This window comes from Cebidichthys violaceus, unplaced genomic scaffold, assembly GCF_023349555.1.
Source record: "Cebidichthys violaceus isolate CVI_PGR_0920_01 unplaced genomic scaffold, fCebVio1.0.p SCAF_22, whole genome shotgun sequence".
NCBI lineage: Eukaryota > Metazoa > Chordata > Actinopteri > Perciformes > Stichaeidae > Cebidichthys > Cebidichthys violaceus.
Window position 1 is genome coordinate 2,914,206 of NW_027176395.1, and position 24,884 is coordinate 2,939,089.

The 24,884-nt window shown below is 38.6% G+C and overlaps 1 protein-coding gene across 2 annotated transcripts; it reads left to right on the forward strand.

The window, feature by feature from the left end:
* The first annotated feature begins 386 nt into the window (after window positions 1-386).
* On the forward strand, window positions 387-16,234 carry LOC137877871 (calpain-1 catalytic subunit-like). 2 transcript variants are annotated; one of them, XM_068718034.1, is made up of 22 exons: window positions 387-474; window positions 4,989-5,243; window positions 5,620-5,689; window positions 5,897-6,015; window positions 6,122-6,255; window positions 6,360-6,534; window positions 7,487-7,561; window positions 7,763-7,848; window positions 8,935-9,009; window positions 9,497-9,657; window positions 9,798-9,964; window positions 10,241-10,252; window positions 10,346-10,554; window positions 10,933-10,978; window positions 11,128-11,196; window positions 11,541-11,598; window positions 11,716-11,777; window positions 12,011-12,079; window positions 12,285-12,363; window positions 13,135-13,251; window positions 14,732-14,784; window positions 15,067-16,234. In XM_068718034.1, exons 2-22 carry the CDS (start codon window positions 5,007-5,009, stop codon window positions 15,091-15,093), a joined length of 2,100 nt encoding a protein of 699 aa, XP_068574135.1. In that variant the 5' UTR covers window positions 387-474; window positions 4,989-5,006; the 3' UTR covers window positions 15,094-16,234. The 2 variants fall into 2 exon arrangements, with proteins under 2 accessions (XP_068574135.1, XP_068574136.1); XM_068718035.1 differs by lacking the exon at window positions 387-474 and adding an exon at window positions 913-967.
* Window positions 16,235-24,884: the final 8,650 nt, after the last annotated feature.

Sequence of the window (24,884 nt, forward strand, 5' to 3'; positions counted from 1 at the left end):
GATCCTTGTGATATTATATCATGAGTGTTTGTGTTCTCTTTTTCTGTCTGATAATAGATTCCACCTTGTCTAAACCTTTTGCACTAAGCTCTGGCAAGTATCACAAGACATGAAAATACATTTGGCCTGCTACAAACAACATTGTTTTGCTGTCGGCATCTTAATTCACAAAAATAGTGCCCCAATATCTTGTTTAGGCTGCGTCAACGCAGACTTTGGGAAAGAAAATGAACAAAACACTGTCTTTTTCAGTAACCTCTATGACATATTTGTATATCTGTGAGAGAGCTTGCGTGTTCTTCCTGTGCTTGCAAAGGTTTCCTCCTCTAAAGACATAAAGGTTAGGCGAGTTGGAACTTGTACATTAACAAAAAAAGTTGTTTTGCATGTGCACGTCTGTAACAGTGTACCCCACCTCTCACCCGATGCACGGCTGGATACACTCCTTCCATCCATCATCACCAAAAGGATAAGGTAAACAAAACTGATAGATCTTCATTACAAAAGTGTGACATTTTGTAACTTTCTTGAGTAAAAGACATTGTTGGCCTCATGAAATAGCAATTTCGCCACTGCGAGGTAACCAACAGCCCTGAGAGATGAGGTCGCTGTCTTTTGCATGCATAGACAATGCTGTCAGATTTGTAGGCCTATACTGCACACAGCCAGCATTGTTCATCTGACAGTATTATGTCTTAACTAACTGCTGTTAAAGATACAGATCCTGAACGTTTGAACAAAGCGGGGCAGCATGAACTAATGAAAAAAAAGAAAGCTAATCGAAATGTATTTATGTAGACAGACAGCTCTTGTATAATATAAAGTACATAAGGTGTGGCAGGTAAGGTTTCATGAAAGAACATCTCACGCTGACAGCAGTAGCCTCAGGCATTTGTAGGTATTTATAAGAACTGGAGCATTTTGCTCTTCCACTGACACTCAAATCGTTCTCTTTCCGGCTGGAGAGGTAAGATAGAGATCTTCATATGCGAGTAACACTTCAATCAGGCTAATTTACACTTTTGCGTACACTTCTGCTTCTTGTGGTATTGTCCGAGTCGAAGGCCAAGTTCCTATTGTGTAATTGATGTTGTTTCTTTTGAGACACTGAAAACGGTATAGGGGGCTTGCACTCTTTTACTTCTAATGGGTTATTTTGATACTTGTGGTCCAGGATGAAGTCGAATTTCACAAAAAAAGCCTCAGTGTAATATTTTTTTTACTATACCTGCACAGTCAGTGGATGAATTTCACCTCTTGACTGCATGTTATGGCTGCAACATGCATTCTTTCACATGCAACTTATGCATTTCCATTATCGGCAAGGTTAAACTGGGAAACAACAACAAACTAGAAAATGCATTTTCTGCTGAAAATGCGTTGGAATGCTGAAAGCTGAAAGCTGAAATGAATTGCAAAAACATTGTTGAAAATACAGAAATGAGAGACTACCTGTCTGAAAAATGTTGAAACCCGAAAGCATTTAAACTGCAGTGCTGAAAACCCTTCTAGTTGAAATGTCTAACTATGGTGTCTGTAGCTGAACGTATGAGAAAGAAGGCTTTGAAAGTTGAAGAAGTTTAACAGGATTTGAAGATTTTCTCCATAGATATCCCATTCAAAACAAATTGCAAAAAGCTTAATAATTCAAAAAGTTTAAAGATTACAAATATGAAAAATATCACCCCTCTCCTGAAAAAGCTGAATATTTTGATATTTGAACAGCTTCTGTGGCTTAAAAAATGTCAGCAGTAGTGATATTTGTAGTAGTAGAAGTTGTATTTGTAGTAGTATTATTAGTAGTAGAAGTATTAGTAATTAGAAGAAGCAGTATAAGTAGTAGTATCAGTAGTCGTAGTAATAGCTGTAGTAGTGGTCGTAGTATTTAATATAACAGTAGTAGTAGTAGAAGAAGTAGTAATAGTAATGGCAGTATTTGAAGTGATAGCAGTAGTATTAGTACTAGTAGCAATCGTACTAATAGCTGTAGTAGTATTGGTACTGGTAGTAGCATGAATAGCAGCAGTAGTGGTAGCAGAGAGAGAGCCAGAGGGAGAGAGGGAGAGACAGAAAGAAAGACAGAGAGAGAAACACAGAATGACAGGAAGACAGAGATAGAGAGACTGAATGAATGAGTGAGAGAGTGAGAAAGGCAGACAGACAGTTATTTGTACTGAGTGAGTGAGTGAGTGAGACAGGCAGACAGACAGTTATATGTACTGAGTGAGTGAGTGAGTGAGACAGGTGGACAGACAGTCATCTGGATTGAGTGAGAAGAGCAGACAGACAGTCAGATGGACTGAGTGTGTGGGAGAGAGAGACAGGCAGACAGACAGTTATATGTACTGAGTGAGTGAGTGAGACAGGCAGACAGACAGTTATATGTACTGAGTGAGTGAGTGAGTGAGTGAGACAGGTGGACAGACAGTCATCTGGATTGAGTGAGAAGAGCAGACAGACAGTTATATGTACTGAGTGAGAGGGAGAGAGAGACAGGCAGACAGACAGTTACATTGACTGAGTGATTTGGAGAGAGAGACAGGGAGACAGACAGTTACATTGACTGAGTGATTTGGAGAGAGAGACAGGCAGAGAGACAGTCAGATGGACTGAGTGTTTGGGAGAAAGAGACAGGCAGACAGACAGTTATATGAACTGAGTGAGTGAGTGAGTGAGACAGGGAAACAGACAGTTATATGTACTGAGTGAGTGAGTGAGACAGGTGGACAGACAGTCATCTGGATTGAGTGAGAAGAGCAGACAGACACTGAGTGAGTGGGAGAGAGAGACAGGCAGACAGTCAGATGGACTGACTGTGTGGGAGAGAGAGACAGGCAGACAGACAGTTATATGGAGTGAGTGAGTGAGGCAGACAGACAGTTATATGTACTGAGTGAGTGAGTGAGGCAGACAGACAGTTATATGTACTGAGTGTGTAGAGAGAGACAGACAGACAGAGAAAGAGAGAGAGAGTGTGTGTGTGTGTGTGTGTGTGTGTGTGTGTGTGTGTGTGTGTGTGTGTGTGTGTGTGTGTGTGTGTGTGTGTGTGTGTGTGTGTGTGTGTGTGTGTGTCATTGGTTCCCATGGTGACGACGCAGCAGTTGGAGAGTCTGTGAGTTTAAAACATTAGTAATTAGCTCAAGCACGAACACCTGTGAGCCTGCCGCCTTTTCATGAGAAAAAAACTGGAAAACACCTGTCAAACAAAACCACAAAACTCCCATAACCATAGCCCCTATTGCTCCGATATGACTTGAAGAACAGATCATGCGAATATTGGATCTGTAGTGTAAAAAAAAGTGGCTTCAATGGCGATTTAGAAATGGGGTACGTTTGTCTGTGCAAGACTTTTTTGAAGTACGTTTTAACATTGGGGTCTATGGAGGAGAAAGTTGGTTTTCCTCTCAAGTAAAGGCTCTTGAGCCAAATGTGTAAACCTGTGGGATTCCAAAGTCATATGTCTACGACAAGGACAAGATTAGCTACGTTTCCATCCAAAAATTATGCATGTAGAGTGAAAATTGAGGAGTCAGTCGCAAAAGACAAATATTTTTTTCACAGGAATCTCAGGCTTCTCTTCACTCTAGCGATGACATCACGCACTCTAAGCTGCGCAATACACACCCATTATAAAAGCAGAAAAGGACTGAAAAACACATGAAAGCAAAAATGCTACTATTCAAAAAGTGTAAAAGATATCAAAATGATTATAACATACAATCATTGGTCAGGGTTTTCTCAACATTTGAAAGTTTAAATGGTGTCTGTAGCTGAAAGTATGAGGAAGTAGAAGGATCTGAAAGTTGAACAAGTTTAAGAGGATTTAAAAATATTCTCCATAGACATCCCATTCAAAAAATAAGTTGCAAAAAGCTTAATAATTCAAAAAGTTGAAAGATTAGAAAAATTATGAGAAATAGCACCCCTCTCCTGAAAAAGCTGAACATTTATATAGTTGAATGGTTTCTGTAGCTTAAGAAATGTGGAAGTTATTAAGTGCCAAAATACGTACGGAAGAAATAGTTGAATAAAGATTCGAAGAACAATACTTGGAATGCTGAATCAGCATTCCAACAATTATACTGTGGTTCCTTCTTTAGATGTTGAGCAATCACAGTCTCCATCCACAGAGATAGGTAACAGAGTAAAACGTTTTTTCTGTTCCTAAGCTGATTAACACTTTTAATACTATTGCTTCTGCTGCTGGCAGAGGGTCAGGAAATTAAAAGTCCATTTGTTTTGAATCATGTTGTGTTTGAATCCAAATAAATGTGATTTCTTTCAGCACACGGATGAATAAGTGGTATAGACCTAAAACTTAAATCGCTAAATTGATTTCCTTTTTTAAATTATATTTGTGAAGCATACTTCTATGACTACCAACACTAGTAGTATAACTGTGTAACTGTGAGAATAAAAGCAAACAGGTATGTCAAAAAAATATTGTAACTAAACATAAACACTGACTTAATTCTCCTTTCTAAAAAAGGAGGAACTGAAATGTGCAGACAATAAAATGCAGCTATGTTGAGGAAAATAGTACCTTGACCACAAAAGCTTAAAGCAGCCGCACTCTATGAATGCATTTTTTACTGTATTCATTTTTATTACTAATTACGAATTTTAAGTTTTATATATAAAACTTAATTGAATTTCTCTTTCAACTGTGTAGTCCAAACGATACGTGTCAGCTTTGACAAGTTAATGAATCCTTAAACTGAAGCTTCTTTGCATGCAAATTATTATATATAATTATTATTATTATAGTGTCCACGCATATTTTTTCGTACTGTCCCTTGTTTGTAATTATGTGGTTGAATCTGCTGTTTGTGTCACCCAAAAGTCCAGTTATTTAAGGAAATCAAACAGGTATTGATGAAGATTGATGTGTTAACTCAGTCTATAGTATTCATAGAATCTTAAAAGCTAACTTCTTAAAAAACAAACCTTTTAATGCCGAAATTGTTTTTGATCTCCTTTCTGAACAGAGTTCAAAGACAGTAGCAATGGCTCCACCGGGTGTGTGTATGAACATTGTTAATGCCCGTAACTTAAAAGATGGCCGTGGCACCTTCACCAACCCCGAGCCGTATCTCAACCAAGACTTTGAGCAGCTGAAACAGTACTGTCTCATCAAACGGGTGAGGTACATCGACGACATGTTCCCCCCTGACAGAAGGTCCATCGGCGAAGGGATACTGAGTCCTTCTGACCTGCAGCGAGTGGTGTGGCTGAGACCATCAGTGAGTGTTTAATTTGAATCTTTGTCAATGTTTGGCAGGTCAGTACACTTAGCTTGTGTCATGTGCTAGCAGCTGCTTCTTATTATTTCATTCAAAGTGAGATTGTTGAAAGCTGCTTAGAGTAAAAATATTTGTTGTTGATTCTCAGTTATATCTGCAGTACTAAAAAAACTTTTCACATAACCATCAGTCGATCATTTGGTTCAGTATTGATATAAGAAATATTGCTTCATGCATGGTTAAGGATAAACAGCAGAGGTCAAAGACGAACCTCACAAAGCTAAGCCACTGATGTAGTGCATTGTTGTATTGCTATCTGACATTTAGGAACATATTAAACCTTTAACAAGTGATGTCAACAATTGCTCTGTTTAAGAAAATGGTTCAAAATCCATCTTTTGAACTTGCCGGGATCTCCAGGTTTGACTTTGGACAAGGCATGGTTGGTAAGAAAATTGCTTCATTCATAATTATGCGTAAAACTTAATTTTTAGAAGAAAGGGCAGACATTGGGCAGAAAACAGAAAGTAGGGCAGAGAAGATATTGTAGCAATGCATTTTCTTCCTTCTCCATTGTGTTAGTATTATTAATGGTTTGTAATCTGGAAACCCCTCTTACCTTCCTGCCGACTCAATGACCATTTTCCACACAGGAAACTGCTGGTTTCTCGCGTCTATCGGAGCTCTGACGTTCCAGAATTTCATCCTTCAGCAAGTTGTTCCTCTTGAGCAAAAATTTGATGACAACTACTGCGGGGTGTTCCACTTCAGGGTAAATCATTGCTAGAAGTGTTGGTCAAGAAGTAGGTTCTGCTAAATAGTAAATATTGCATTTTGCTATGAATCTCTTTATATTCTCTCCTTTCTCAACCACTCAGTTCTGGAGATTTGGAAGATGGGTGGATGTTGTCATCGATGACAAGCTACCAACACTTAACGGCAAGCTAATCTTCGTTCATTCCAAAGATCCAAATGAGTTCTGGCCTGCTTTGCTGGAGAAAGCCTATGCCAAGTATGAAAAAACAATGTATTGTGTCATAAAATGCATTTTCACATAGTGATATTTGCCTTTTTTTGGAATATTTGTGAAAGTATTTTTACACCCAATTGTGTCAGGGTGTGTGGTTCCTACTCGGACATGAATGCTGGAACCCCTGCCGAGGCTTTGGTGGACTTCACCGGTGGTGTTCATATTTGTATTGAACTGAAAGATCCTCCCAAAGACCTTTGGGAACTGATGTGTAGAGCTGGCCAATCCAAGTCACTGATGGGCTGTGGTACGCCGCAGGGGGTAAGCACGAATGTTCCACACAGAACCTCGCATAAGCTGGTTCTTCTTGATTTTATGTGCTGAAACGTTTCATAAAAGTACCCTAAGGCTTAGATGATCTTATCCAAATAAAAAAATGTCTTTAAATGTTTTGCATTCCAGTATAGCAGCTTCAACTTGTCATGTACTTTACATACTCAGTGCTGAGCATGCCTTAAAGTTACAGACTCACAATAGGGAGGGAGACATCCTGCCGCTTTAAATATTAGCATTATTAATTGTAAGGCAAGTATGACAAGGGAAAATTCAGGGAAATTCCATCAAAGCTGCATTCAAAGATGAATGCTGCTGCAGGTCACAAGTCTAAAAAAACAAAGATTCACAATATCATATAGCACTATGACTAAGCCTACATGTATTAGTGGTACAATGAGAAAAGGAAAACAAATGGTCCAAAGTGCTTTGCTGAAAGTATTATGTCAAATACCTGATATTTCAGTATGTGCTGGAAGATTAAAGTAAAACTACGATGAGAAAACTAAATATAAATACATGCTATGATTAAAACCATCAGTCTTGTTGTAATTCAATTCATTAGTAGTTTGTTTGTACTGGTTATTTGTCCCTGTGAACATTGTTCATTTCAATCTTCCAAACTGATCCCTAAATGGCTCCGTAGAATCTCACTACTCTAAGTCTGGTCTGGTAAACTTTGTGAATTAAGCACCATCATGATTGTGTAATAGTTCATGCTCCTTTCATGAATGGTGAGAGAAACAGCTTGTCCCTAAATGAAAAGTGCTTGAGGCTAGTGACATGTTAGACATTGAAAATATGTGATAGAAGATAGGGTGAAATCAAGGTTTTGAATGGTTGCACTCTAATGATGAATGAAAGCGTTTCATGGTTGTAGAAAACTATGTTGGACAAGACTACCTGCAATGATAACATATACAGTATCTATATCTTGTAGGAGACATCTGCCAACACTGTGTTACCAAATGGATTGGTCCAAGGCCATGCCTACACTGTCACCGGTGTGAAGCAGGTGAATTACTTTTAAAAAGGCATTTTATATATATATATATATATATATATATATATATATATATAAAAACAGTCAGGATTTTAAGTTTGAAGCTTACGTCTCTTAGTGATTTGGTTCATTTATAGAGATTTAGAGTTATAAAGGCCTTAAGTTGGCCTCTATTGTTTATTGGAAAATAACAATTGTGTTTTTTCTGGTAAGATGATGAGCCAAGGGCAACTGATGAGACTGATACGTTTGTTGAACCCCTGGGGCACAGGAGAGTGGAAAGGAGACTGGAGTGATGGGTAAGAATGACCCCGAGTACAGTGACTGTTTTACACAGAGCAAGGGCTCGGATATGCTACCTCAGGAAAATAAACACTGAGATTATTTTCCAATGACAAAATTGTACATGCCAAATGTATTTATTGTCCCACAATGGCACATTTTTGTGGGAATGCAAATGCAATTTATGTCTGCTTCTTGATTATAACCTCTATAGTTGTAAATTATTTTTGTGTGATTCATGTGTAAAGGGGTTGAGGACGTTCTGCACAGAGCCATGAGAAGCCTTTCTGTAGTTGTCTTATAATAACCTTCTCATTGTCATAAACCGATTGTGCGAAGCATGAACAGGGAAGTCAAGTTTTGACAGGTCTTCTACATGCACACAGTACAATGGCATTTCTTTTCACATAACCTAAATCAATCAAAAGTTTCCTATTTTCCTCACCAAATTATTGTTAGTCCAAACCCGAGCCAAAAGGGTTTCTGGAGTCTCATAAAGTTATAAAGTTATACTAGATGATTGGTGCGCATTTTGAAGTATAATCCCCTCAGTTATGTGTGGTTTCATGCTTGCGTGACAGGGCCAAGCATACTGTTGATGTTTGGAACAGAGCCATGAGAACTCTTTGGCCTTTGCAGTTTGCACACAACTGGTTTTGCAAGTTTTAGGTCTCTGTAAGCCACGTTTTGTTGGACTGCAAATGCAGCTTGATGACATTTTGCCAGCAGAATATTTGTTAGCTTTTTCAATTTAATGTCATGATGCCATGGGCACTATTGTTAGTAGTCACACAAATTCATCTGCCCAGTTCAACCACAGTGTGATCCATGGGTCACTCAGCAGCTCTACTGGAGGAGTTGGGAGTTAAGTGTCTTAGTCCAGTGATTTAGTACTGCACTTACATAGTTAGGGGTTTCCTAAAAGACAAATGGAAAAAATAAATAAAATCAACATAGAATAGGCTGAGATACCCTGGCGATTAGTGCTTAGTATGTTTCAAGCTACAAAATGAGATTGTGCGCCCCTTGTAGAAAAGTTACTTGCATCTCTTTATAACAATGTTGCTTCTCCTCTTTCTTCCCTGACAAATTGCATCTGAAAGGTCACCTTGTTGGCAAACTGTGAGTCCTCAAGATCGTGAGATGTGCCTTTCAGTGCGTGATGAAGGGGAGTTTTGGTAAGTATGCTAAAATCTAAATTTGGTGATATTTCTAAAAATTCCAAATGCAAAAAAAATTGTGACATACTTATGCAAATATAAAGCAGCAACTGCCACATTTTTTTTCATTTGTTTTCTCAACAAATTTTGTGTAAAAATATTCTTTAATTAAAACTGATACAACATGTATACTTAAAAGGGATTTAAAAACTAGTTTGTATTTTGAAACCACAGCTTTACATACAAAAAGTAAAATGTTAGTAGGTACATACAGTATACTCAGTAACTCTATATCTACATATTTTTTTCATTAAGGACACATGTGGCCAAGAGAGGCATCATAATTTAATCCTGATTTACATTGGAATTTAATTTAACTTGAAATAGATTTTTTTAGATAGATCATTTTTTAGATAGATCATAGATCATAGATCATAGATAGATTGAAGTGAATCTCAGGCTAAAGCAACAATGTGTGATCTAAATGAATCCCCTACGTCAACAGGATGACCCTGGAGGACTTCTGTAAGTTCTACTCAGATCTTGACATCTGCTGCCTGTGTCCTGACTTCCTTGATGAAAATTCTTCATGCCATTGGAAGACCGCCTTTTATGATGGCCGATGGGTTGCAGGAACAACTGCTGGAGGATGCATGAATAACTTCGGTACTTCCAAAATATGTGGTGCAAAACTGTCCTTTCAAAAGCAGTATACGGAGACTGGAGCGTGCCAATTTGAGAATATAGAGATTTTCATTGAGAGAAAATGAATAGAATGCTAAAATGTTTCCCTCTTTGCTTTCCAGACAGTTTCTGGACTAATCCACAGTATCGTGTCAAGATTGATGAAATGCTCAGTGACTGTTCTAAGAAACAGGGTGAGAAAAACATGCTGGTGTCTCTCATGCAAAAGCCTGACAAGAGAAACAGACGCCTAGTCCAAAATCTCCACATTGGATTCTCTGTATTTGAGGTAAATATGACCCTTCATTGTTCTTCTCACAGTGCGACGACTATTATGGATGTATCATTCACATTGGAGGTGGCTGTTGAAAGTATTCACATTAAACGAAAGCAAAAATTAAACTGTTCTTTAGAATCAGTCACTCTGTGCCATCATAGTAAACAAATATCTGGGCTGATTCACAAAGAAAAAACACCATGAAACATTTTGAATGCAGCATATTCAAAGTCTCAAGTATTCACACATTTTTTGTTCCTAAAAGCTTTTCTTCTGTTTTTTTCTAAGGTGACTGAAGAAGTAAGTAACATTTTCATTCTAATCCTCATACACAGTACATGACCGATTACATTGTGCAGCTATGATATGAACTGAAATATGTATTCATCACAGTTCAAGGCAAAGAAGGGGAAGTTCCCAGCCTCTTTCTTCCAAAGCAACTCACCTGTTGCCCAAACTAAAACCTACATGAATGGGCGCGAGGTGATGGAGTTCCTCCTGCTGAAGCCTGGCGAATACCTGATTGTGCCTTCCACCTTCAATCCCAATGAGACGGCCTCCTTCATCCTGACCATCATCTCCAAGGCAGAGACCCACGTCCAGTGAGTCACTCGCAACTCACAAATAAATCTTTAAAAAAAGCTTGTGCAGCTAATCTATATGCCACACATCGCATATGACCAACCTTTTATTAACAAAAAACAAAGATTACTACAATTACTCACATTCCTTATTCAAAAAACAACAACATTATTTTTACTAAATACTCAGCAGCAGAAGTAGTGTCAAAGATCAACGAGCCGATCCCCAAAACGTTGAATTAACAGAGCGTTACTGGGATTAGCAACGGTAATGTCAATACTGAATTTAAAATAGGAATACCTTACACTACTTGTTACTGTAATGTGTTACTAAGTAATGAGTTACTGCTCAACACTGCCTCAAGTCATCTACTGATGTCTCTTCCTCTTTCCTCTTAGTGAGAATTCTGGTGGCCATGACCAACCACATGACAATGCAGAAGAGGTGAGCAAGATTTGAAATATATTGACAATGTTCATATCATTTTGGTATGCTGGTTACTGCATTGATTGCATAGACAGAATATGACAGAAACATATTGAACAGCGCATTAATTCATGTGGAGCTGAAAGCAATTCACAATTTTTTTGCAGCCCATGCAAAGCGAGAATGGAGAGGGGGACGAAAACAAGAGAACAGTGTTCCGTCAGTACTCTGACAAGGTAATTTGTGTGTCTTAAAGCAATAGTTCAACATTCTGGAAAATATGCATCTTGCTTTGTTGCATTATCCGCCGGTGTAGACTCTGAAGAGTTATTGGTCCTAACCACGAAATATATGTCTGCACTGTGTTTTCTATATTTGAGCTAAGTCATGTTGGTGTTTTCTTTTCTTCTTTGGGGTTACTGCTCCATTGCATCAGGAATCTGCACCTATGTGATTTATATCAATCTCATGATGTGTAGCATGCTATTATTTCCCCTTAATTAATATAAAGGTTACCAACATTCTGACAACCAAGTGTGAGCCGAATATGAGTCATTCCTTGTTTTCCTTTCATTTCTAGTATGACGAAGTGGAGGCTGAGCAGCTCCAGAAGCTTCTAAATGAACGCATCCTGAAAGGTTTGGACTGTAAAAACTCCAACAGCATATGAGCCAACAAAATATTCAAATAATCTTATATAACACTGCTATGTCAAATTAAGTGCCCTGCAATTTATAATTTTTTTCTTCATTTAGGAGACTTGAAATCTGGAGGCTTCAGCATTGATGCCTGTCGCAGCATGGTTGCTCTGATGGATGTATCCTCTTTGGTCGCATTCATTGTCAATCGGGGTTCTTTTCTCCATGTCAGCTGTCAGTTTGCTTAAAGAAGACTTTCTCGCAGTCAATGTAGTTGCATAATACACATAAGTAGTGCACATGCCAAAACCTGCCTGCCCTTTGGGTGTTTTCACACACACAATTAGATGAAAAAGGTCATCTTATGACATGAAACAACACGTGCAGCTCTGATACCTTAATGTTGGGCTAGACATCAATCAGCGGCAAACTGAATGGTGAGGAATTTGTTCGTCTGTGGAAGAAGGTCGTCACGTACAAGGTAAAAAGGGATCAGTGAAGGTTTAAACATTCCATAACAAAAGAAAGATGACTGGAGGCTTCCTAGTAATTACGGACATGACTGTATGAGTTCATTCAACCGCAAACGCAGGCTTAGGCTGCGTCCTATTTTAAAGTTCATAGGGTTTTTGTTTTCTTGCTGTGTCAAGCTCAGAATTTTACATAACCGTCTTCTCCTTCCCCAGGACATTTTCTTCCGTTGTGATGTATCACAAACAGGAACACTGTCACTGAGTGAGCTGAGGAACGCATTCATGGCTTCAGGTAGATGATCAGCCACTTCCATTTGTCTACTACAGACAGAACTAAACCATCCAGGGATTTTTCCTCTGTAAATCTCACAGATTGAAATCTCGCCGACGCAAATTGTTTCTAATGCTTACCCTTAAACTGTTTTTATTCTTCTTCTTCTGGAAAACAATGCTATGAAACCAGTTGTCAGATATGCTGTATAATGTCTCCACATAAGTGACAAGAATACACACATTTCCCACCAATGGGAGTTCATGAAGATTTCTATCATGATAATGTGTGGTCATCCACGCATGCATGTTAGCACTCACTGTGCATAAACAAAAACATTTAACAACCACAGAAGCAGAATAGCAGTCTGTGCTGATCCCATCTAGAAATGATCTATTTATATCACCAATGCTAATCATGCCACAAAAACCCACACAGAGATGACCACATTTATATAAGGGTGGTATAACGACTGCCTTTGTTCAGGGTGTAAGTCTTGGGGCTATAATGTATTAAATGATGCATTTGATGTATGCACATTTTCTTTTGCTGAGGTATGTAGCAGGAAATCTTAAAGTGGGAGTCCAAGCACAGAACCCCTTTTTCACAGCACACATTTTCACTTTGTCGTAGTAGGAAAAGCACAGGTGTTACTCATCACACCAACTATGGGTCTGTTCTATTCATGTATCCTAGCAGGCCATGACAGCTTAATGAAATGTACAATAATCTTCAGATTAATCATGCCCATATAAATCATAGCTAAAGTTTTGCCCTATTTATGTTGTTCAGGAAAGAGGATCAACGATGACATTCTGAATTTGTTGGCTCTGCGCTACGGTGCCTCCTCTGGACACATAACACTGGAGAGCTTCATCAGTCTATTCCTTCGCTTTGACTGCATGAACCGTAAGTATACTTAACGACAGTAAATCTACATAAAAACTTTTCTCAAAATGTTATCCTTGACTTTAAGTATCCTTTCAGTGTGATCAGTAAACTATTTTTGCTTATTTTAAATGTGTAAATCAAATTTACCATGAAAGAGCTGCAGAATATCAAGTTGTCCCCCCCCCCCCCAACAGCAAATGCAAAAGTCTCACATACAAGAAAATAATTTTCAATTCAAATTCGATAGTTTAGAGTCTATTCTCTGCATTTAGGTAGGTTTATCTGAAACAGTCAGATCAGGCACACAAAGCAAAAGGACTAAAGCAGAAAATGCACTTGACGAGTGATCTTACATACATGATCTGGTCAAAACTATGCATGAACTGTTCTCTATATAGACTGAGGCTAATTGGTGATGAGGCGCAGCTGGGTAGCGAGGTGATTAAATGCACCTGACCTAATCACCTCAGTGCCCAGGTCAGGGGCTAAAAAACTCAATGGGGGCTGCTAGTGGTATAAAGACCAGCGGAGAACAGGACATGTGTGCAAGACTGTGAAGATCTGGACGTAGAGGAGTGAGGAGAAGCTAAATTAGCTGCAGCTGTCACCATGATGATTGTGCTACATTGATTAGTGAAAAGTGTTGCAAAAGAAAAGTCATGTGAATATGTCATGATACATGGATGCTTGTGGATCCAGACAATAAGTCATTACATTCTTCTTCTTTTTTTTTTTTTTTTAGCAATAATCACATTAGAGGGCTTAATGTTCAATTGAGATTGATTCCCCAGATCCGATCTATCAGCCTAGAATGTTCACATTCACGTTATATCTCACATTCCTGTGAACTGATCTCTGCCCTGAAACGCCTTACATGCAACATCACACAAAGGGGGACTGTCCATTGGTCCGATGACCCATTAGTCCAACAGCCCATTATCCTGAAAATTAAAGCCTGCTGTTTTGCAAATACACACTGGAGTTGTTGGAGTCCAGTGACTGACAGACTGTTAACATCTTGCTAAATTTAACAGATCTGAATTCCCTTTTCCCTTACACACTTAAATCATGATGTATGACTTGAAAGAATTTTCATTTTGGCTGATACTGATTTCGGCAGCTCTTCTTGTAACAACACAGTTTTTATAACTGATTTATTAAATCATAGTTCTACAGAGTGAAACCTTACACCAAATTTAGCCGATCTAAAGTAATGTAGAAAATGTCAGGTAACAAACATTATCAGTGTCTGACAACCATCTTGCTCTGACACTAAAAGGTGAGTGATCTGCACCTGAGTAGTGAAGTATAATGTGGATTTGGGCTACATTTACATTTATTTGTAATATGAACATAGACAACGTAGACAAAACATGGAGATAGTGTCTGTCTCATATTGTTAGTATGTTGATGTTGGCATAAATTGCCTTCTGTTGTCTGACTCCCACTTCTTGCCCTCAGTTTCTAGAGTAATACATATTTGTGTCTTTCTCAATAGAAATCTTCAGCCAGTTGTCCAATGGAATGAAATTGACTCTTCTCGAATCAGAGGTAGGCTAAGAAAAGTAACAGAAGTGTTGTGAATTTTTGTAATATTTTGGTAATTTAAGTTTTTAACATTTAAAAATGTGCACTGCTGTTTATTAGAAACAAAGAAAGGGAATTGTTTTATTGGAGAAAAGAAGTGTGTTTCATACCATTCCCCTAGTGTGTTGCACTATAAGTCATTCTTGGATTAAATAGTTTGTTTCCTGTGATGAAATGATCATGCGTTTAACCACTGCTACAGATACACTGAAGCATATTGATAATCTATCCCTCCTTAATTTACAGTGGCTGTACCTTTCGATGTACACCTAATCTGACAGAGAAGATGGACTGCAGGATTCATTTGGAATTACAGCAGCAGATGATGTGAAATAAAATGAATACACAAGGTGTTGTTCTGCAAATGAGCTTTTATGTGGTATGCCAACAAAAGGGTTTGCTAATGTTAGTGGTATAACAAAAACTGTGTCTACATGCAAGTTTTATTTTTGTGGGTTACTGTATTTTCTGTATTACTGTAAAGTGGGCTTTTTTTCCTTTTTTTGCCATGTGAATCGATTGCCACGTGATATTCGTTACATATATTCATCATGCCCAGAGGATACTGACTTCAGTGATCCCCTGAGCTTTTCTCGAGGGCTATCAGGAGGTTGAATGTTGTGTTTCTGAGTGTTTTGTGCCAACGACTATTTTGCCATAAAATTCACACATGGGGATGCATGTTCCCTTCAGGATGAATTGTAGTCACTTTGCTGATTCCACAACTTTTCATCTGGCCTCGTGATAATGTAAAATGTGTTGTACAATTCAATACATATTTTTTTTTCATTTGCAATTCAATGTACGTAATTGCCAAAGGTATTCTTTTGTTTTTCACGCGTTGTCCTACGAGGGAGGCCCAGGACCAGGTGGAGGGACTATATCTCCAAACTGGCCTGGGAGCGCCTCGGGATCCCCCAATCAGAGCTGGCTGATGTGGCCCGGGAAAGGGAAGTTTGGGGTCCCCTGCTGGAGCTGTTGCCCCCGCGACCCGATCCCAGATAAGCGGTTGAAGATGAAGGATGAAGGATGTCCTACGAATGTCTTGCAACGCAAGTGATCAGTGCCCTTGTACAAGCCCCTAACTACTTGGTTAGGTTTAGGAAAAGTTTGGGTTAAAATCACTACAAAGTGACTTTACGTAAGTACGACCTCCTCCAAAAATGGACTTGGACCGCTATTTGTACTACGTCACCTGTAAAGGATATACCTGCTAAATGTTACCGTGGACATTGTGAGTATATTGGCATGCTGACATTAGCATTTAGCTTAAAGAACTACTGTGTCTAAGTACAGCCTCACACAGCTGCTAGCATTGATGCAGACTGTTATGTTTAAAACATAGTTTTCTTTGATGGGATACTACAACGTATTAAGTGGGTTTATGCATTTTAGTAAGACACATTAGGTAGGAATAGACAAATTACTTTGTATTTTACAAAATAAATACATTATCCAAACTGTGGTATATCAATGTCTTTCATAACTTATAAATGCCTTGCAGATATCTTGAAACATATTTTCTTTAGAGCTACATAAATCTGTCATACACAGAACCACGGTTTTGGAGACGTATAGTTAATTTTTCACATAAAGGTCAGTACTAAACACTTTTTATTTGTTACTTAGGTCTAAACGTAACAAGAATAACAATATTTTTCTTTTTCAATGTACTCTGCCACTTTGGGGATCATTCAACAGTACTGTTGGATTTGATAGTGGTAGGTAAAATGAATAACAATCAGGACATGTCATATGTTAAATTTCTTTACATCTGCTCCAAGAGAGAGAAACACAAACATTAGATATTTACTAGTATGTGTTTATTGATTTGAAGAATAGAAAGGCAGTTTAAATTGTAATAATAGATAATACAGTGACATTACAATTCATTTTAAATTTGATTTTGATAACAATTTAACAAACATGTTATTATTGACAGTGCTTAATTAAAAAAATCCCATAGTATAATCCAGATCACCACTTAAAATAAAACAATTTGCTGTGATTGTTCAATGACATAGTTTTACAACATGAAGGGGTAGAGTGAATCAGAAGTTAAACAGTTGCAATAAAACAATTCTTGAAGCATGATTACATAACTTACAAAAATATGAATGAATCACATTTCCGAGGTGTTAACATTACTGAAAAATGTATTTAATAGTTACTGATTATTGATTGATATGATTAGTAAGTCAATTTAGACTGGTTGTAGCATTTGCAGCACAGTTGTCAGCAGAGCAGCCACAAGTATGGACATTGGGTGTCTTGCAAGCTGAGATCCTTCACTTGTGGCATCAGCTAGAAATAAAAGACAAAAACAAACATTTATACTGTGAGTACTTTTATCACAGATGCAGAATTCTATTCTCAACAGTTCTTGTCATTTTTCACATGGTTAAAAAATCTGATAAAGCAAAGATTATGGAACTAAAATAGCAAAATAGATAAGCAATATATACACGTTTAATTTACAGTGGGTAAACTGTTACTGGAAAATAAGTCGTAGTCGCTCACCTTGTGTTGTCATCACTGTGGTCAGGTTTGCACTTGAGCTGCTTGAGTTTCCTGTGGATAAGATTCAATGTTGTCAGCTGGCGCATTGTAAAATCAGTCAGATGGCAGCAGTGTTACTTCATCTGCTGTAAATCCATTTTGTCGCATATCATTAACCGGATGTGAATCAAAATAGTGCCATCAACAATAAACTACTATATTATGATTGCATACTGGTGTCCTCCTGAGGCTGTAAACCAATCAGGGTGAGGACCATAACACTTCCCAAGCAATTACACCATCAAAAAACATACTGAGAATTTAAAGCAATACATACATGTTTAATTTACAGTGGATAAACTGGTACTTGAAATTAGGTTGTAGTCGCTCACCTTGTGTTGTCATCACTGTGGTCAGGTTTGCACTTGAGCTGCTTAGGTTTCCTGCGAATAAGATTCAATGTAGTCAGATGGCGCATTGTAAAATCAGTCAGATGGCAGCTGTGTTACTTCATCTGCTGTAAATCCATTTTGTTGGATATCATTAACTGGATGTGAATCAAAATAGTGCCATTTACAAAAAAATACTATGTTATGATTGCTGACTGGTGTCCTCCTGAAGCTGAAAACCATTCAGGGTGAGAACCATAACACTAACCAAGCAATTACACTATCACAAAACATACTGAGAATTTAAAGCAATATATACATGTTTAATTTACAGTGGATAAACTGGTACTGGAAATTAGGTCATAGTCGCTCACCTTGTGTTGTCATCACTGTGGTCAGGTTTGCACTTGAGCTGCTTGGGTTTCCTGTGAATAAGATTCAATGTAGACTTTCAGACCCTGCTACAGTAAAGTTAGGGTTTTTTCTAAAGGGAATATGGTGCTCGGAAACACTAACGCTTTAGTCCACAGGTACCGCCAAATCAACAGAAAATTAAAGTTCCTGTTAGTAGCTTTAAGTGAAATCAGAAAACCTTCTCTGTGTCAATACACACAAAAGGTAGATATTTTTACCCTGTGTTGCTGTCACGTTGCTGGTTCCAACTGATGTGGTAGCGTTTGTGCCGCTGTTGGAGCTGGATGGTGTAGTGGCTGTGGCTCTGCTGGTGGTTAGGCCCACACCCAGTATGTCCAGGTCTGATTGCGTTTGCATGTTTCTCCAGATCTCAACTTGGGTAGCGTTCTCAAACAACTTCAGGTCTTGTACTTGGTTAGCCACGAGGCGTTTCACATCGGTCACAGTCAAACCCTGCACATTACAAATGAAACAGTGTGGAGATTGGTCTGAAGTTTTAACATATAAGCAACCGTGAAAATATTGATTTCAGAGAAAGTTGCTTCATTTCTTTTCCTAGACACTTTTGGTATAAACAATTTTCATAACATTTTCAAAATCCAGTACGGATTTAGAAACTGTTTCTTTTTACCCTAGCACCTCACAGCTGGCCCAAAGGAAAAGTACTCACAATAAAAGGAATCACAAATTTTACAAATTATTTTGCACTGTGCAAGTACATATAGTATGTTATGTTCAATAGAAAGGATGACAGATGGCAAAGGATCACATACTGTACTTTGGGATACTTATTTAACCTATAACCTAGTAGCCTATGTTCATTTTGAAGACCTACAGTAACTACAGAAGACAAGATTTAAGATTTGTAAACTGAAAGTAAAGTATATTAATCTTGAAAAAGTCTCAGTATAGTTTATGTTCTAAATTTTAGGAGTTATTGACCATTTCATGAACATCTGCCAGTGATGGGTGTTTGTTCTTCACAACCATTCTTGGAATAGATAGATGAGAAGATCAATACCACCCTCTTTATTTTCATCTGATGTCCAACAAAAAACTAAATATACACATTTCTTTAAATGTCAAACTATTCCTTTAAGTCTTTGATTCAAAACCATACAATCCCTTAATGGGTTCTACTGAGCCTCAGACCCTCCCAAATCGATACAGTTTTAAGAGTTAAGTTATGCTAATGCATCGTCTTGGCTCAATTGCCGTGTATTCTCAATAAAACTACTACATAGATGATGCATGTCCAAAACCCGTTCTGTTGTCAACTCTAGTATCCTTACAGCGATCACGTTAGGATCCAGACTCTGGAAAGTATTTACGTCCATGCTGATGTTCAGGGTTGATAGTGCTACTACGTCTGACAGAGGTGCCCCACCTATCATGGTAGAGAGGAATACAGGAGATTAGAGAGCAGTTTCACGAGAGAGAGAGAGAGAGAGAGAGAGAGAGAGAGAGAGAGAGAGAGAGAGAGAGAGAAAGAGACGGAAAGACAGGTAGCATGAATTCTTACCTAGATAGGGACGTATCAAATTGTAATAGGTAGTGGAGCTGTAATTCTGTGAGCTGAAGGAAGTGTTACTGATCCCATACAGGACTCTCTTCTGCTCCGATGAACATGACGCCACATTGAGGGGTTTGGCATTTCTGACAAGGTTCAAGGAGAAAGTAACATAAAGTGTTTAATCTGCATCATCAATCTCAGGGGTCATGTTAAGGCATCTTTAAGCTGCATGCTACAACCCACCTGATACTATCTGGGGTGATGGTCCGCAGTGTACTGGTGTCCAACGAGCACACGTTGGAGTCAATACTGTTCAGCTCAGTGCTTCCCAGGGAGTTCCCAGAAGTATTTAGATACTTGGTGATGATTGCTTTGCTCTAAATAACATTAAAGATAACACAGAAAGTGAACAAATGTATACAAGTATGAATATATTTAATACTATTTGACATAAGACAGTTTTACAATTCAAAATTCAGACATTTTGATGTCTTGATATTCCCTCTACATTGTACCTTTGCTGCCTCCCATGAGCCATCATCAGCTTCCATGAGTGCTGCCAGGGTGTCAACTTTGGTGATGTTCCACTTGGAGATGTCATCAAGTGACGCCACACGAGACACTGAACCGAGCACCTGAACTTTCTCATCAGAAACACCTGCTGGGAATGCCTGGAAGAATAGAGAATGGGGAATAACACATGGTGATGAGTGGAATTGAAAATTAAATCATGTACATAAAAATTGCACCGTATTTCCCTATCAATAAATGCATCCAAACAACTTTTGCCAGTGCCACATGACATGACGGCGGCTGTACCATAATACCCTCTATATTGATAAACCTCATACTAAGCAACCATTTCATACACAAAAATGACCTGGTTGAGTTTCTTCAGAATTATTTTCTGGAAGTCATCGTCGTCCACTTTCTCGCAGATAGAGTTGAGGTTGTCCTTCAGAACGGAGATGTCCAGGCAGAGGTCAAACTGCGTCTGGTCGTAACCAAAGGGGAAGGAATTGTCGCTGACTGTCACCTGGGTGATGTTGCCTGCAGTGCAGCCTTGAGGATAATTGACCAATGTGAGGGGAAAAAAAGTAAGTGGTGTTAGACACACGAGTCTATCAATTTGCTTTATGTCATTTTATAAAATTCACACAAACACATGCAAATGCTCACCAATTTTGGAAACTATTGAACTGTATCAACATTTGCAAAGTAAGAAAAAAGAAACCTGTGGCTTTCTGCCTCTTTCATCTTTACCTGCTCCTCGTTTCATCCTGAGAGCGCTGATCTGTCGAAACAGCCTCTTGAGCTTTCTCTTCTTTGTCTTTTTTTGCCTCAGTCGTAACATGAAGGTCTTAAGGAACCTTTTCTTTGTTCTCTGCACAAACAAAGTGTTTTTTAATAAGGTGTCTCTTAGAAAGTACTTTTAAAATCACATAATTAAATACATATTATTGATTTAATTAGCATCAAGAAACAGGTAAAGGTGAAACACATACAGTTTTGATCTGGCCCCAAATGTTTCCTGTTAAATATAGAGGCAGGTCACCAAGGTTTAGCAGTGTTTGCTTGTTCCAGGTGTTGACATTCCTGAAAAACAAATGATACGTTCATATAGTTTGGCTTTCGAACTTGATACCCACTTGGTGAAAAGAGTTGAGCTGGGTGGTGTGAGAAGATGTAAGAGACACTCCAGATCAATTTACTTATATGAAGATTAAACATGACAATTAACTTTAGTCTTATTATTATTATTATTATTATTATTGTTTGACAATTACTCATAAAAGAAATATTGGGTGCAGTAAAAATTGACTTTGGACAAAAACAGCCTGGTTAGGCTTCTTATTGCCAACAGCTAGGCACTGTAGTTTTTAACAAAAGGTATACAAAATATATTTTCAGCATTTCCTGGATGACAATGGAGCTCGATGGCACAGAGCTATCAGGTTTTGGCCACATACACTTTTTTGGTCAAATCAATATTGTTGGTCGTTTTAATAGGATTTGCTGACGTTGATAACAATAAGAAGAATATAGAATATCACAATCATTATCCTTTAATTTGCAGTCTAAATAGCTATTTATTAATCTAATTATTGTACCCGTATTTTGTTTGCCCAGACAGCAGCTGCATCTCCATGGCAGCCACCTGGCTGTCAGAGAAGTCGGTGCAGGCTTTCAGTTTTTCCAGAATTAGAGGATCAGCGTTCTGAATGTAAGAACCGTCCAGAGTGCAGGCCATGTTCCCTAGGACCTCCAGATTGTCTCTGTTCAGATTCACACCACTTATACCCTAGATGGTTAAAAACACATTATTTATTTAAAAATGGGCCAAAGTATACCATGACAGTCTAACTTGTGATATACATTGGTATGGTACCACTTACAGTATAAGGGAAATGTACATTCCTTTTCCTTCCATACAGAGAATACTTTTTATTCCCTCATACATTTTAACAGTACTTATCTAAAACTTTTTCAACGATGCATGTATACATTTTTTTGGTACATCCCAATCGCTTACTGTTGCCATACAATGGTGATTCAAGCTGCATTAAATGGACTTTTTTCCAATAAAAGTTATATGTTTGCAATGAATTCTTCCAGTTATAACAAGCTGCAGCCTACCCTGTCACCCTTAGCTAAACCAAAGCAAACCTTAATTTGAATGACACTCACCAAGCAGGTCCTGGCTTCACTGAGTAGCAGCGATGGCTTGTTCAAAATACTGGAGGCCACAGAGAAGTCTGCAGCACCCACTGCGGAAAAGTATGACCTGCAGTTGGCACTCGTGACATCTTTGCTGCTGTAATAAGCAGGTATAGAAGGAACATCAATGAGCACATGTATACCATTTGAAATCGCAGGCACATTGTGAGACCATTCCAAAAGAAATGCATGGAGACAGACTCACTTTAAGTAGAGAAGCATGTCTGAGGGATAATCTGTGAAGTTCTGGGAGAGGTTGTCTTGGACCAGGTTGTACATGCATGTAAGCTGTAAAAAAGGATGCAAAGACACGGAATTACACATACTTTTAAACGACTCCATAACACAACGTACTTTTTTTAAATGTATGACTCTGGCATTATATATCCAATTCATCTTAATTATAAAATTCAATTAATCTTAGTTTCAGATAGATTTAATTTTAATATACCTGTGATTCTTTCAGCTGCACCTTGGCCCTGCTTCTCCTCGGCCTACAGGCACGGACCAGCTTTTGGATTCTGGTTTTTTTCATTCTGGAAACTGATGTGCACGTGAAGCCTTGCAGAACAGACGGATTAAACCTTTGGGGATAATGGAAAATCCACAAAACAGGTTAATAGATTGTGAAAAATCTTCCATGGGGAAAATAAATGTTGTGGAGCTTATTGACTTACTCTTCGACGTCAAGGTTTGTTCCATCCAGTGTTCCAAAAAACATGGCGGCCTAGAAGACAGACAGATTAAAACTTAATTATTTAACTCTTCACAGCAACACTCTATAACTGTGATAGTGATTGTGGTGTGATTGACAGTGTTGGTGTTGATATATTGTGTGAGGAAAATGTAAGTGTTTTTCGTCTACCTACAGCTTTAACCTGATAATTGTAAACAGCACAGACTTTGGGGAAAAAAACATAGGACCATGAGGACAGTCCCTGTGGGCTGTGTGTTTTAAAACTGACCTTAAATCGACCCTCAATTAGACTTTTTTTAAGATAATTTTTTTTCACCCTTAAGTGACAGATGAAAGTGTAGAGGTAGACTGGAAATGGGGAGAGAGAGAGGGGTATGAAATGCAACAAAAGTCTTGCAACTGGAATTGACCGGGGACACTGCAGTTATATGTTGCATGCACGGTAACCTTTCGGCTACTGAGGCGCTGCGACCCTGGAATAGACTTCGACGTACATATTTTTTCCCCACTGGCAGAATATTGTTGTTGAAGTTTGCGGGTAATTCGAAAGGATTTTTACTTTCAGTGAGAAGTCACACTGCGTGCTAAATGTAAATTCACTATAATGTAATATCTGTAGCTTCAGTCTGAATATATCTGCAAAAACGTGTCTCCAATTTACTCTGTTCTGTGTTTATAGCCACATACTGACCTGATCTGCCGTCCACTGCTTTCTGTTAATCACACTGATGTCCACAGTCTCCGCAGACAGTATTAGCAGGGATGGTGGAATCTCAGTTGCCATAGCATCAGGGACATTCCGCACCACGCTGGCTGCACTTGAGTTCAAAGAAATTATCTACCAGGGAATTAAATAGTTAAGAGTTAAAATCCCGATCAGAAATCATGTCAAAACTCCTGAAAGTGAATACATATAAAACATGTACTACGTTCTGGGGTTCTTGAATGCTATTTCTGCATTTACACACATTTATATCAACCGGGCATGTGTAACACATTATAATAAAATTACACATAAAATCCACAAAAATGAGAGCACTGTGAGTACTGAACAATATCTGCAGCGCTTGCTGGCGGGGGAAGAAAAATGTACACTCTGGTTTACTTGTATGCGCTCTGTATAAAAATACCGTAAAATAGGCATCCTATCATATGTGTTTTCATCTTAATCTTATATCAGCAACGGCTGCAATGCTGGGATAGAATCAAAAGTTAACTTGTACCTTTTGGACAAAGGTCTGTTGGACGACTGTGGGGGCTGTCAGCATGTTGGAAACAAAGGTGCTGCTCTGGGAGAGGGTGGATAGCTCAGACGCTGGGATTTGTTTAATTGAGCCTGAAGGAACTCCAGCAATGAGTGTGCCGAGGGATTCCAGGGAGGATCCACTGTTGATCTGTTGGACACATTTGCATTTATCAAAGTCATGGTCAGCAAAGTGGCATACGTCAGGGCCATTTCATGAAACCACGCTGAACCAAACACAGAACATTGCTTGTTAAAAATGCTTCAAAGCATTGAAGACATCTCATGATTATCAGCCATGTTAAGCGGACAGTAAGGCCTTTACCAGGAAGCCTGAGGCAGTCATGGCTTGGATGATTGTGATGGACTGCTCCTGGTTCCAGGTGCTGACTGACATCAGGGTGGACAAAGAGGAAATCAGCACTGACGGGGGAACTGACGTGATCTGGCTGCTGGTCAGGCCTGCGGAGGCACTGCCCAGGGTCACAATCGTCTCTGCTGTGAGTGTCTGGATGTTGGATGCCAGAGCAGCAGACACCTTTAGAATAAAACACACCCGGTTACGAGAAACATCATCTGAAGACATTTTAC